Raw genomic sequence first — 15351 nt, forward strand, 5'->3', positions numbered from 1 at the left:
TGGTCATTTTTATGGAAGGTATAAATCATCATTAGAGAATATTACAAAACCCTGTAATGTTTACTGTGATCATTTTAACATAGAATATTATTACAAGAGCTTTAATTACTTTGTGATTATTATGGAAAATATTTTCCAAATGAGGCTGATTGGCGTGTCTAAAGTGTTCATAGTGTATGAATGGGTGTGTGAGTGTGTATGTGATTGTGCCCTGCGATGGACTGGCACCCTGTCCAGGGTGTACCCCGCCCTGTGCCCGATGTTCCCTGGGATAGGCTCCAGGTTCCCCCGCGACCCTGAAGAAGGAGTAAGCGGTAGAAGATGGATGGATGGATGGATGGATGGATATTTTCCAAATGTCATGTGTTAATATTATTATCAGAAAAAAAAGTCAAAATTCACACAGGTCTCTAAAAATTTTAATTTTTCAGACAAAATTGCACCATCAACACTGTATGTCCAGAGTGTTGTTTATAATATCTGAGTAATGACAGCCATTTTGGAGTAACTGGGGAGATAATAATAGAATAAACCAGGTTATTTAACCTATGTGATTGATTACAGTTCAGGTACGAGGTCAGACGGTGGCGCTAGAGAGCCACACAGCCATGACAACGCTCCACAGTGTAGCTGCAATGCTCGTAGCCGCCGCACGGACGTAGGATTTATCGTGGACGTACGTGATGATGGACAATGCACCCTGATACGCCTCCTCACACGTGGGCTGGATCTGGTCCTCCGGCAGCTTGAAGCCGTGCTCTCCCTTATCACGGAGCTCAAACGTGAAGGAGAACGGTATGCCGATGAGACGTGCAAAGTCACGGGACGAGCCCGAATTGGGGTCTGAGAAATATATGGAAAATATGCTGTCAAAAAAATCATGACTTTTATTTTCCCAACTGTTTAAACTATTTAATTTTTTTTAATTAAACATAAATCATAACATTAAAAAAAAACTTGTCAGAAAATAAGATAAGAATTGAAAATAAATAAATCATTTAAAATCTAAAAAGTTAAAACTTTTTATAAAAATAAAGCTAAATAAAATAAAAATAAAATTATAGGGGAGATTAAAAAAGAACTAAATACAGGAAAATAACTAATAACTAAAGAAAAATCTTCTTTTTTAAATAAAAAAAATTAAAAAATAATTCTAAACACATGTATCTAAAATAAAATAATAAAATACATTGGGGAAATAAATAAATAAATAAATAAATAAATAGATTAGAAAATAATAACAGTATAAATAATTCTTATCCCAACCAAAGTCTCGTTAAATGTTTGTAAGAATTCTAAGGATGCAAAAATATATATATATATCTCGTTGTATTGAATCCCTGGAGTTAAATCATGTTAATGTTGTGGGGGGAAAAGGAAAAGGTGTCAAACTCACACAGCACATCAGGAGGCGTTCCCACTGTGTAGCTCATACCGTGAACAGCTTTAATGGCCTCTGCTGCAGCCAGACCCACTTTCATCTACACACACACACAATTGCAGTTTAGTTGGTAAAATGCAAGACTTTTAGCAAACTCTGAGTCTTATCAGATTTCTTTAATGCTACCATGTGATATGGTGAGAAGGAAAATGGCGGCTCTCACCAGCTCGTCTTGATTGGGGGCGGTGATGTTGGGGTGCCCGTAAGGCAGCAGGATCAGCTGGCCGTACGAATGGATGGTGAGGAAGCATAGGATGTTGTCGCGATTGGTGCTTAGGAAGTCCGTCACTGCCTGGGCCTCAGGCTCCGAAAGAGGAGACTTTCCATTATAGATCTCCGAGCAGCAGTTTCTGGAAATTCCCACCACTGTGCAAATCACAATGACATGAAGATCTGATGAAGGAGGTGTGGCCTGTGTGTCTGTTAGTCATAGTGAAGGAGGCGTGGCCTGTATGTTTGTTATAGTGAAGGAGGGGTGGCCTGTGTGTCTGTTAGTCACACTGAAGGAGGTGTGGCTTGTGTGTCTGTTAGTCACAATGAAGGAGGCATGGCCTGTGTGTCTATTATAGTGAAGGAGGTGTGGCCTGTGTGTCTGTTAGCATGAAGGAGGTGTGGCCTGTGTGTCTGTTAGCGTGAAGGAGGTGTGGCCTGTGTGTCTGTTAGTCACAGTGAAGGAGGCGTGGCCTGGGTATGTATTAGTTTTTAGCTTTATTAATAAAAATTTTTTTATTCTAATGCAACTATAAGGTGAATAAGGCACTATAATAAAAATGAATTATTAGTAGTATTAAATATTTTTTTTATTTAAATAATGACTTACTTCCCCAGTTAGCATAGAAGTTGCGGTTGAGATCCGTGCCAAAACACGTGCAGTTTTCAGACCCAGGTGACCTTGTTTTCCTCCATAATCGCGTCTGAATAACACAGCACACGCAAAATAAGAAATAAGAATTGTTGATGATAATTAGAAACTATGGCTATGGGCTATGGTAAACATTTATTCTAATAATTATCTATAACATTTACTCCCATTATATATATATATATATATATATATATATATATATATATATATATATATATATGTGTGTGTGTGTGTGTGTGTGTGTGTATATATATATATATATATATATATATATATATATATATATATATATATATAAAATTTTACTCTAATAATGCTTAGCCTTTATTAAAGCTTTTAATAATATTTATTCATTCAATTTGGTCTGTGCTTATTGATGATTATGATTATGTCTGATAAAGCTCAAATAAGGTGCAATACCCCGACAAGAATTCTTGTTCATTTGTACTTTGTCATTTGAAGATATGAGTGTTTTAGATTATATACTGTTTAGATAAAACTTTATTGCTGCCTTTGAGAAAAGTAATAACAGCAGCCTTGATTAAAATGCTTGGTAATGCATTAGCCTGATTACTGCTTACTGTTTACTGCTCCAATTTGAAGATTAAAAAAAGAAAAAGAAAATATCATAATTTTGCATTTTATGATTATTTATTAGATATGTCTTTGTTTGTTTACTGTATTAGAAAATTCACTTTAAAAAGTAAAAAATGTAAATAGTAAAAAAAAATCTAACAATTATTTGTATTTGAATATTTTCTGATATTATATATTTATATGAATGATTCCTAACACTTATATATTTGAATGGTTATTTAAGTTTATAGATGTACTGTATTCTATGCGACTGTAAATTCACCGTGTTGTCTTTCCACGAGTACAAATATCCGTCCATGTTCAGCACTGGTGTGATGTAGAAGTCCAAATTTTTCAACATCTCGCTGATCTTTGAGTCTGTTTTGTAGGAGCCCAGGATCTGTTTCAATTTTTAAAAAATGAAGAAAACAAACCACTGTAATGTAAGAAACAGTTTTAGATGGTATGGTATGAACTAATAAGTTATGAACATGTAGTCATGCCCCACCTCCTTCACAAAGTGCTGGCAGAAAGCCGGAGCGATCCATTCTCGAGCGTGAATCCCACAGTCCATCCAGATTATCTTCTTCGGCTTGGTACTGTTCAGACCAATCTGCGTCACACACAAGCACACACTCATCAGCATATCAGAAATTCAGTACAAAAACAGACTTGCGACCATTTAGCCATATGATTTTACGCCAGGAATAACGTCTTTGCAACTTATCATAAGGTGTGATCTTATAATCAGATATCACAACATACCAAACCTGTCATTTCAGATGAGACGGTTATCACAGAGTAAATTTCTCACAGCTTCACACCGAAACTACCTTCAGCAGTGTGATGTTCCTCTTTTCATACGTGGTTCCGTAGATGACGCTGGTAACCACGTCAGGATGATCCTTCTCCATCGTCCACATCCACTGCAAGATCTGTGAGCAAACAAATAGGCCATTAATTTGAATAAACGCATGAACAAATCAACCGACCAGTACGCAGAAAGAAAGAAAAAAAATTGTGTAAACATGGGTGAACGAGCAAGGTAAATAATCCATTGACCAGCAATTTAAATAATTTAATTTGCTGTTTAATGGATGAAATACCTCAAATCAATCAATATCAACTGAATACTTAACCAATTATTGAAATAAATGATAGATAGATAGATAAACAGATTACTTATAACTAGAATAATTAACTCAATAAATAACTTAAATAAATAACCACATCAAATGTTCATTAAGAAAAGGAAAATGACATTTACAAATGAATTTGAAAAAAGGAAATATATATTTTAAAAAACATTATTATTTATGTAAATATTCAAATTATATTGAAACAATAAATAAATCAACAGAAATATCTCTCTATCTATTGTATATAATTTAATATGTTTATTTTAGTACAAATAAAACCAGACGAACAAATAAATGTTAATTATGGTATGCTGAGTAGATCAATTAAATAATAAAATTAGAAATTTAATGAATGTAGAAATGTTTAAAGGAATTAATAAATGTATGTATGTATGTATATATGTATGTATGTATGTATGTATGACCTCATCCATGGTGTGGTACTTGGTGTAGTCATACGCCCGCTGCTCCAGACCCTCCACTGACCTGGAACATTAAAATATATAAAGAATTAATATGTTCTTGATGAATTATGCTTGGACCAAATGAACAAAAATAAAGTGTACGCAAGTTCCCCATTCCCACAAATGTAGTCAATCAGGCAAAGGTATATTTAGTGGATTCAGCGCTATTACACATCTGTTTATTGTATTAGACCATGATAATGTTGAAAAATTACCTGTCATGGGTTTGCAGGGTTAAAACGAGCAGTACGGAGAAAACCGACCCCAACATGTTGAACCCTAGGAATCTGCACACAGTTACTGATAGAGCTGGCTGTAATAAGTGCCTCTTTAGTTGTTTCTCATCTGATAAAGACTCTATAGTCAATGATTAAGCTGAAGACCATAAAGTTGAATCATTTGCTTATACTTGTAAAGACAACGAGGAACAAGCAATTTAATCAGGAGTACAGTATCACATGGAAAATAATTAGCTTGTACACTCCTAGTCATTCCGTCACACACTGATAAACATTTGACGTACATGCAACATGGTATTTTATTGGTACTGAATGGAATTTTATTTATTTTTATTTTTTTTATGAGTTAATTAGTAGCTAGCTGGCTAGTGCTAGTAGACTTGAATATCCTTTCAGAAGACTTGTTATCCAAGCTGGGTAGCATTAGACGTATTAGAAGATTAACATTTAGGAATATAACTTTAAAATTCCTTTCAGAAATCCTGTCAGGTTATCTTTTGTTAGCTATCTGGAAAGTGAAGATGACTAATGAATAACATTTATTAAAATCCTCTGAGAAATCTAGCCACATTAGCTTATTGTAGCTAATTGTAACTGGTAAGCACTAGCACTGAGGAGTTTGAGTATCTACCTTGCATTAGCAGTCAGGATTATAAACATTAATAAATATAAGGATTGTGTGAGAAATCCTGACAGGTTAGCGCACATTAGCTCGATTGCTAGTGTTAGGAGTAGGAAATCCTGTCAGGTTCACTAGCTAGCATTAGCAGTGACAATGATGAATTTTCCATTCAGAAATCCTGTCCGGTTTGTTAAAGGTAGCCAGAAGGCTGACAAAAATGATTGAACATGTCTGTATTTATATACCAGTACATCTGAAATAATGTTTTAAGCTCGTTATCACTGAAATTTACACCTAATGAATATTTATTTTACACAAAATGGATCCGACATTCTTGCATTTCCTTTATTAACCAGCAGGTGGAGGCATTGTTCAGTTCCAACTCCAGAACCTGAGGAAAATATTCAAACAAGAGTACAGTTATGTATCGTTCGTGAAGAGTCGGTTCTTTGAGTAGACTCATTTAGCTGATCGCTAATAGAGCCGACTCGCTTATATGTGCCGTTTTTCTTCGTTTTTTATTATTTTTATTACTTTAGTAGATGTAGGAAATATATTCCCCACGTCATCATGTATTTGGCTTGATTTCATAGTTAAAAATATTACAAGTTTTTGTCCAGTTTAGGACAATATTGCAATGAGCCGAAAGAGTTGACTCTTATTGCTGAGCTGAGTGAAATGATCCGGCTCACTGAAAAGATCCGGAACTCCCGCCACTACTCTGGACTTATTTTCCTAAAGGTGTTTACATTTTTGAGTTTACAACGAGGCACAGAGCAAAAGAAAAATACTGGAACGTTTTTAACTCTTTATTTATGCCTTTTAAAGAAATGTATTGTTATTTTTCTATGTAATGTCAAAATAATACATGGTACTATTATAACTAATAAATTATTATTTCCATGACACTAGTAAATAAATTATTCTTTTCATCACAAGTAGCAAGAAAGATAATGTTAATTTGTTCCCAATGTTCTACACATACTCTACAAAATGTGTGTGGGGGTGGGGGGGGGGGGGGGTTGGGTGTGTTTCCTCGTTGGACTCCAGGTGCCGGATGTCAAATGTTTATGTCTTCACTTGTTGCTCTGAGTCATCAGGAAAGAGAGTGAGAGAGAGAGAGGGAGAAAGAGCGAGAAAGAGAGAGAGAGAGGGGGGGGGGATCTCTGGAACTGCGCTGACCTCTGACCTTGTGGCATTCTGAGCACGTACACACACACACACACACACAGTGTAGGTACGAACCTATATTCCAAATATTTAGTAAAATACTTTCATTTAATGTGAACTTAATTTAAACTGAATTAATCAAAATAGTGTAATTGAATGTTGTAATTCAACACAACTCCATATCTTATAATAATTTTCATCCCAGTTGCACAAACAGGAAACCGCAGCTCGCTCTCTCACTTGAGATAAAGTCACTCAGTTCAGAAGAGTTTGCAAGTTTGGTCATCAAGAATAAGGCAATAAAACATGTAGTACACAGACAGACAAACAAATGAACAAACAGAAAACCAGACAAATGGATGGACAAACAGTCAAAAATACAGACAGACAGACAAAAGGACAGGCAGACAGAAAGACAAATGGGCAGACAGACAAATGGGCTGACAGACAGACAAATTGACAGACAGACAGATAAAGGGGCAGACAGATGACCAGAAAAATGGACAGACAGACAGACAGACAAATGGACAGACAGACAGGCAGACAAAAGGACAGACAGACAGACAAATGGACAAACAGACAACAAGACAGACATACAAATGGACAGAGAGAGAAGCAAACAGACAGATGGTCTAAAAGAAAGACAAGGGAGAGACAGACATGTCGATGGGCAGACAGAGAAACGGACGACAGACAAACAAATGGACCAAGAGACAAATGGGAAAACAGACAAATGGACAGATGAATAGCAGATAGACAAAATAACAAACAGACAAATGGGTGGACAGACAGACACACAAACAAACAAAGGGACAGACTGGCAGACAAACGAATGGACAGACAGACTGACATCTGGAGATACAGGCAGTTTTGCTCCTCAAGAACAAGACAATAAAACAGTATAAGAAATAATATATTATGTGTGAGATGCTTTCTCAATATTGTGTTCAATAAATAATGATTAAAAATAATGAAAGGCTGTTCCTAATAAAATTACCCTGTTTTGTTTTTCACATTTTTATTAGCTTAAAAGTTGCAAAGATACTTTTACTAAATCACACACACACACACACACACACACACACACACAAACTGAGTAAAATGTTCCTTCCACGCTCATCTGCCAAGAGAAGCACTTAAGGTAATTTTTGCTTTGAGTCCTAGCATGTAACAGGATTTAAAGCCTTGGCCTGTGAATACCGAACATGTTACTCAACGCTGTAAATGCTGTAAACAAAACACGTCAGATGTGATGTAACACCACCGTGTTATCACTCCTCACAGCAATACTCATGCAACAGCTTTTACTGCAGGAACACTGACATGGGCTGTAAAGAACTATAATTAGTAACGTATGCTGTCTGATAATCCGTCTGGGTTCTAGACAGACAGATAATTGGACAGAGAGACTGACAGACCAATGGAACAGGTAAAACTGTACGAAGAAAGTTACAGACAGAGAGACAGATGGACAAACAGTAGTATAAACAAACAGATGGACAGACAGACAGATAGAGGAATAGACAGATGAACAGATTAACAGGACGAGGAACTGACTGTCAAACAAATGGACAGCTAAGTGGAAGAGGTAAACAAGTGATAGACAGATGGTCAGACAGACAGACCGAGGAACAGACTGTTGGACAAACAGGCAGACAGACAGATGGGCAGACAGGCTGAGGAACAGATGGATGCTCAGACAGACAGAGGAACGGGCTGTTGAATAGACAGACGGACAGGTGGACAGACGGGTGGAACAGGTAATTTCATTGGTGGAATGTTACAGACTGACAGAGGAACAGACAGATGGACAGAGGTGGAAAAGGTAACAGAATGATAGACAGATGGACAGACAGACAGATGGATAGACAGATGGACGGACAGACAGATGGATAGATAGATGGACAGACAGGCAGACGAAGGAACAGGCAAGATGACAGGAAGTCAGATGAATAGATTGGTGGAACAGGTCATTTCGTAGGTGGAATCTTACAGACAGACAGATAGATGAACAAACCGACAGTGGGACAGACAAATGGACAGCCAGGTGGAACAGGCTGACAGACAGACGGATAGACAGACAGACAGATAGACATAAAGACATATAGACAGCCTTCAATCTTTTCAGAAACCCTGTGTTTTAACTTTTTAAAGGTTCCCCCAGAAATACAAACCACAGAACTCATGAGGGTACCACACAGAACTGTCCGAACCAAGATTCTCGTATTCACTTACAGCACTAATTTAAAAATGTTAAATGCATACGTTCTAGCTCAGCAGTCGAGGGTCTCCTCCTCTCCTATTGGGTGCTTGAGAAAGTTTCCAAATGATATGATTGCAAAAGTATCATTCAGAATAAAAGCGTCTGATCCAAAAAAAAACAAAAAAAAAAAAAACAAATGTAAATAGCAGATTTTTTTTCTGGTCTTTATTTATGTTACAGCTACGTCTTTTTTTTGTAGGCTGCATGGATTCATACGGGTCATTGTTCTAAGGACTTCCTGCGGTTCCAGAGAGATTTTATCAGATTGTAGATGAATACAGAAAGCCTGGCGTGTTCAAGCAATGCATCTAAAAGTGCAGACATGCTATCAGAAGTTCTCCAAGCATGATACATATCTCCACAGGAGTAAACAATGGGTTCTGAACAAACATTCCAACATGACCTTAGAAAAATGTCGCCTAGTCAAATGTCGTCTAGCCACAATAAAGCTTGCTGCTAAAGTCAATGCAGTGTCCATAAAATCAGTCACTAATCTGGCTGTATCCCAAATGTTAGTGTTTGAAAGAAGAAATTACGGCTGATGTTGACCTAATTTTTGCCTTTTTGGAATCTCATGGAATTTGGTGGGTATCATCTAAAATGTAAAAGGTTGTTGAAAGAACTTTGGCATGCCAAAGGGTACAGATGCAAGAGACCAACTGCGAGAATTGTTACGGTGTCATTAGTGTGGGGCCCAGGAGCTGTCTGGGACCAAAAAGTGGCCCTGGACTTTTTGGCCCAGAGCGGCCCAGCCCACAACATACCACATCATAACACACCAGCTCATTGATGGTTAGACCAATTTTTAATACCGCTTACTAGCATAAAAAAATATAACACAATACAGAAATATAAATGCTATTTAAACAGATTTATTTGAAGTAGCACTGAACTGATATCAAGTCATATTTGTAAAACAGGCAAACAAAAACAGAAACATTATATAATATATTTCCATAGCAGCGGGCTGGCCCACTTTGTCCATTGGCCCACTGGGAAAACTTCCGGTGTTCAAGAACGCCAGTTTGCCCCTGGTGGAGCCTTGTGAATGACAATGTTACAGTAATTTTCATTAAATTTTTACTTGACTTGGGAAAAATCAATGAAAAAAATGCCCCCTAACAATGAAAACTCAGGAAGGGTTTCTCAATTCGAAGTTCAGCATATGACATCATAACAACATGGCTGCTTACAGCTTCAACAGTCAATAAAGTATGAGTTTTCTACTTTCTACAGCAAATTTACACTGTTATACCAGCTGTACACTCACTACTTTACATTGTAGCAAAGTGTCATTTCTTCAGTGTTGTCACATGAAAAGATATAATCAAATATTTACAAAAATTTGAAGGGTGTACTCACTTTTGTGAGATACTGTAAGTGCTATGAGAGCGATTATTGTGATTTTGTTCCAAACGGCCGGAAAAAGCGTTTAGCAGCAAACAGGATAATTCGCAGATGCAATTAGCTCTCCAGGGATCAGTGATCTTTTGAAATAAACTCACCATTTTTCACCTTTTCCTCTTTTCATTTGTCTAGTCATGTAACAGGAATTTGGTTCACCAAAGCACACGAATGCACTATGTTTATTTTGTACGAAAAATTATTTTCCACTAGAAATCCAGAGTTGCCTAGTTGTACAGCTTCAACATTAAAAAACAAAGAATGAAAAGCTTAATAATCCTTTTTTTTTTTTTTTTTTTTTTTACATCCAATAAGCTTGCCAAGACGCAGCAACATTGCACATCTGTATTATCTCTGTGAGGACAGATGTTATCAATGCTTCCAGTTTTCCTGTGATGACTCAGTGTGGCCATGTTAGAATGTCTGTCTTTTGTGCAAACTTCTACCTCACCACACTACCACACCCACAACATTAGCTAACATATATAAATGTCTTCTTGCAATGGCTTCTGGGTCCATTATGCACCTAAAGAGTGCGGTCAAGGTTGCCAGACTGTAATATTATTAATCATTTTGGCATGACAATAAAGAACCTTGTGCTAATTGATATTTAGTTGCTGTAATTCAGGCATAGTTAGAGATGGTTTGTAGTCAGTTGGGATATAGTTGGTACAATCTGGCAATCCTTTTTTACTGAAAAATGTAATTAAAAAAAAGCTAGTCTAATCATGTGCAGTAGCAAAGCATATGCTAGTTTTATGAATTTTATGGCTCTTGTTGAAATGACAGGCAGAGTATTTATCTTCCTCACACTGTTTCCTGAAGATTATCTTCCCAACGTTGTGTTTCCAGTGCCGGACAATAATAAGGCTAGGCTTGTGCTAAAAGTTTTCTTCATGGTTCTTTCACAATCATGAAAGAACATGTTGCACTGATGTTCCAGTATTAGCAAGTGTTGTGGGCGAACTCCCACTGGACATGAGGAGAATTAGCAAATGGTTAGAATTAGCAAGAGTTGTAGGAGTCATATTGGATATATTTGACTGGACATTAAAATATTCCATTACGTGCATGAATGCATGTACACACAAGACCACAGTCTCTAAGGAGTTTTTTATTTCATTATTTTGTTGTTCCCTGCAACAACATTCTATTTTTTCAGCAAAATATGTTTAGCTTAGCCAAAGTGAACTCACACCCTGTAGACTTTTCTAACATTCAGTCATGGCTAAAAAATAAAAAATAAACATTAAAAAAAAAAAAAAAAAAAAAACCTACTCATGCATGCTATTAGATTATCATCAACATGTTTATTTTCTGTCCTATGCTATTTTTTGCTAATTGGCAGATATTAACAAGCAACAGTGGGTGTGAAATGCTGCCAAATTGGACATTCGTCCTCCTACAGTGAGGTTTTTTTTTTCCACAACCACAAAAACACAGCATTGTAAATCAGGCCTTGTCTTTCATCACACGTGCAGTTTATGCCAACTCACTGTGAAATTATAGCACTCATACTAGAGTGAATCAAGATTAGTAGCTAATAACCTAGCTAGCGAAGAGACCATAATCTATCAAACTTCACATCAAATACTAAAGCCAATGAGCATATAATTCTGTTGCTAACATTGTTTATTAGCTTACCTGTTGTTGATGCTTCTTAAACCTTAGTATATGCCTGTACTTTTAGAACTGAAACATGGTAAATATGTGTGTCTTCAGTGTGTGTGTGTGTGTGTGTGTGTGTGTGTGTGTGTGTGTGTGTGTGTGTGTGTGTTCAAAGGTTTTCGTGAAAGATACTGAAGTAGCCTTTAAGAAAAACAGATTTTCCCCTCAGACAAACTTCAGCTGCTGAAAGACAGCAGATCTAAACAGAGATAATCAGAGATAGAGGCAGCTGGCACAGGTAGGTACAAGTACTGTAGCTACATACACATATTATATGTCTAAATTCCCAGGGCTCTACGTTTGCTCAATATGATACATTAAAGAAACTTATGAATGGGTTCCTAAATTGAGATCATGGAGTCATCAGAGGTCATACCACAAAAGACCATTTAAAATCTGTCTTCCAAGTGCTGTAACTAATCCATAACTTCAGAGATTTATTTATTTACTTGGCTGCAGTGGACATTTATGGCCCTGGAAACTGAGGCTTGTTTAAAAAAGATAAAAATGTATATAAGGTTCTGGGAAAATAGGACCCTGGATATATAAGGTCTGGGGAAAATGGGACCCTGGATATATAAGGTATGGGAAAAAGGAGACAGTGGATATATGAGGTCAGAGGAATAAGGGACCTTGTATATGTAAGGTCCTGAGAATATGTGGCACGTTGGGTATGTAATGGGAAAATGGGACCCTGGATATATGAGGTCCTGGGAATATGAGAACATTCAAATCCATAAAATTAGAATCAGGTGTTGAAGATTGGGTGCCAGTGATTAGAACCTGCTCATGGAGTGCAGGTGGAACCTGTCTTATTTATACCCCTCTCAAATTTAGTGTCTGGTTTTCCCTTTACTATTGAGGTGTGTGGTGTCATCATGCCAAGATCTAAAGAGTTCTATAAGGCCTTCAGAAAAAGGTTGTGGATGCCTATGGGTCTGGCAAGGGATTTAAAAAGATCTCCAAATTATTTAAAATACCTCATTCCACTGTAAGGAAAATCATCTACAAGTGGCGCAGATTTCAAACGACTGCCAATTTGTCCTGGACTGGCCGTCCCAGCAAATTCAGCCCAAGAGCAGACCGTCTGATGCAAAAAAAAGTCTCCATAAACCCCAAAATTTCAACACAGGATCTGCTACTAAGTCTTGCAACTGTTGGTGTCAAAGTGCATGCTTCTACAATCAGAAAGAGATTGCACAAATTTGACCTGCATGTGAGGCGTTCCAGGAAAAAGCCTTTGCTGTCTATTGTAAAAAGAACATTAGAGCAAGACTACAGTTTGCTACTAAAAACCAGGCCTTTTGGAATAATGTGCTCTGGACAGATGAATCAAAGATAGTTGTTTGACCAAAGTAACAGCAGACATGTTGGGCACTGATCAACGACAGCTTTTCAGGAGAAACACCTCATACCAACTGTGAAGCATCGTAGTGGAAATGTTATGGTTTGGGGTTGCTTCACTGCCTCAGGGACTGGACAGCTTGTATTCATTGATCCAACTATGAATTCTGCATCATATCAAAGAGCGCTTGAAGATAATGTGAGGGCATCTGTCCTAAAGCTGAAGTTGAACTGAACGTGAACCTTTCAACAGGATAATGATCCTAAGCACACGAGCAGATCCAGTAAGGAATGACTCAAAAAGAAGAAATGGAGGGTTATGGAATGGCCTAATCAAAGCCTGGATTTGATCCAAATGAAATGTGGGAGGATTTGAAACGGGCAGTACATGCAAGAAAACCCTCAAACATCTGGCAAATGAAAGAATATTGCATGGAAGAGTGGTCAAAAATTCCAGCAAGCCGATGTCAGAGACTGGTGGACAATTATGCAAAAATGCCTACAAGAAGTTATTTCTGCTAAAGGGGGCAATACTAGCTTTTGAGGCCAAGGGTGTACTTACTTTCTCCACAGAAGAATATCAAATCTATTGTTATTTCTGTTTTGCTGTTTTTCTCCGTGGTTTTGTTCAGGTACATCAACTTTATTAATAATCACCGTTTCAAAGATTTGCATTTTATTGGGATATTTTCACTAAGACTATTGTGCAGGTCCTGAGGCAGGACGAGATGAGAACTGCTGATCTAAGCAATTTCTGAACAAACACACTTTTTATCTTTAAAGCTCGTGTTAATGCTCCTCATCCGTCATTGTGTGCACAGTTTGTCTCATGTCCTTATAAGTACCGCTACACCCACACACACACACACACACACACACACACACCATCCATCATGATTAAAATGACTCACGGGGCAGTGTGTTCTTCTACCACAGACTAGTTAGGAGACGTTGTCACTGTGACTGAGTGTGTAATGTGGTGTGTGAGTGTGTGTGTGTGTGTGTGTGTGAGAGAGAGAGAGAGAGAGAGAGAGAGAGAGAGAGAGAGAGATACATTACCTCATAGCCTTTGTCATGTAGAAAACATTTTGTTTGGGATTTCTGATCATGTGCATACACACACACACACACACACACACACACACACACACACACACACTGATTAGACAAAATCTAACAATAGCTGGCTAATTAGTTAGTGTACCTAACACTTTCTTAACCCTTTTAGCTTTCTTTCTTTGTTTTTGTTTGTTTGCTTCATTTATTCGTTTGTCATTATTATTTTTCTTTCTTTCTTTCTTTCTTTCTTTCCAAACATTCTTGAATATTTATTTTTTCCTTTTTCCTTCTTGTTTACTCTTTCCGCTCTTTCTTTCTTTTTCTTTCTTTATTCTATTCCCTTTTTCTCATTCTATCTCATAGTTTTCCTTTTTCTTTTCCCCGCTCAACTCTCTTCATTTTCTCCTTCCTGCCTGCCTTCATTTTCTTTCCTTTCCTTTTCTTTCTTTCTTTTTTTTTCCTTTTTTCTTTCCTTCTTATTGATTTTTTTCCTTCCTTCTTATTGAATTTCCTTCCTATTGATTTTTTTTCTTTTCTTCCCTTATTACTGAAAATTTCCTTCCTTTTCCTTTCTTTTGGTTTTATAACAATATTTTTTAAATGCATTTTTATTCTTTCTTTTTTCTGTTCCCCTTCCATATCTCTCTCTCTCTCTTTCTTTCTATAACCATTTTTTCTACAATACATATTCTTTCATATTTATTCTCCCACTCATTTCTCATCTTTTCACGTTCTCCTCCCTTAGTGACTTTATTTTCTTTCTTTCTTTCTTTTTTATTTTTACCTCTCCATGAGGATCTGTAGATCTGGTGGCTATGACCATCAGTTCTATCTATCAGACCATGACACAATCAATCACCGATGTAGTTTATAAGCCTGTAGTTTAAACACACTCTCATGTGTGACTCAATAAAGTGTGTCTGGGTGTGTGTGTGTGTGTGTGTAGAGTTTGTATTTCCTAAATATTTATATAAAGATAAAGAGAGGTGATAAAAGTGAGGGTAGAAAGTTTCAGCTTGACTTTTACAAGACTGCAACTGTTCCTGCTGCGTGCTTTTACTGTAAATTCACATGCGGCATCTCAGGTGGATGATGTC

The 15351-nt window shown here is 37.0% G+C and overlaps 1 protein-coding gene across 2 annotated transcripts; it reads right to left on the reverse strand.

The window, feature by feature from the left end:
- Positions 1-11896, reverse strand: cpo (carboxypeptidase O). Of its 2 annotated transcripts, XM_053615994.1 has the most exons (10): positions 11828-11896; positions 4701-4785; positions 4447-4507; positions 3716-3817; positions 3391-3495; positions 3166-3282; positions 2262-2355; positions 1605-1807; positions 1397-1481; positions 1-843 (listed from the first exon to the last, which is right to left on the reverse strand). In XM_053615994.1, the coding sequence occupies exons 2-10, from the start codon at positions 4754-4756 to the stop codon at positions 578-580; spliced, it is 1089 nt and encodes a 362-aa protein (XP_053471969.1). In that variant the 5' UTR covers positions 4757-4785; positions 11828-11896; the 3' UTR covers positions 1-577. The 2 variants fall into 2 exon arrangements, with proteins under 2 accessions (XP_053471969.1, XP_053471970.1); XM_053615995.1 differs by lacking the exon at positions 11828-11896 and having other exon boundaries at positions 4701-4815.
- Positions 11897-15351: the final 3455 nt, after the last annotated feature.

The sequence above is a fragment of the Ictalurus furcatus genome, chromosome 26, assembly GCF_023375685.1.
Source record: "Ictalurus furcatus strain D&B chromosome 26, Billie_1.0, whole genome shotgun sequence".
Lineage (NCBI taxonomy): Eukaryota > Metazoa > Chordata > Actinopteri > Siluriformes > Ictaluridae > Ictalurus > Ictalurus furcatus.

Excerpts from the sequence above, each read along its gene's own strand:
- cpo (XM_053615994.1), bottom strand. The coding sequence starts at position 4,756 with ATGTTGGGGTCGGTTTTCTCCGTACTGCTCGTTTTAACCCTGCAAACC. Across the intron at positions 3,818-4,446 it reads AGTACCACACCATGGATGAG|ATCTTGCAGTGGATGTGGAC; the intron begins GTCATACATACA and ends GTTTGCTCACAG. Across the intron at positions 2,356-3,165 it reads ACTCGTGGAAAGACAACACG|ACGCGATTATGGAGGAAAAC; the intron begins GTGAATTTACAG and ends TGTGTTATTCAG.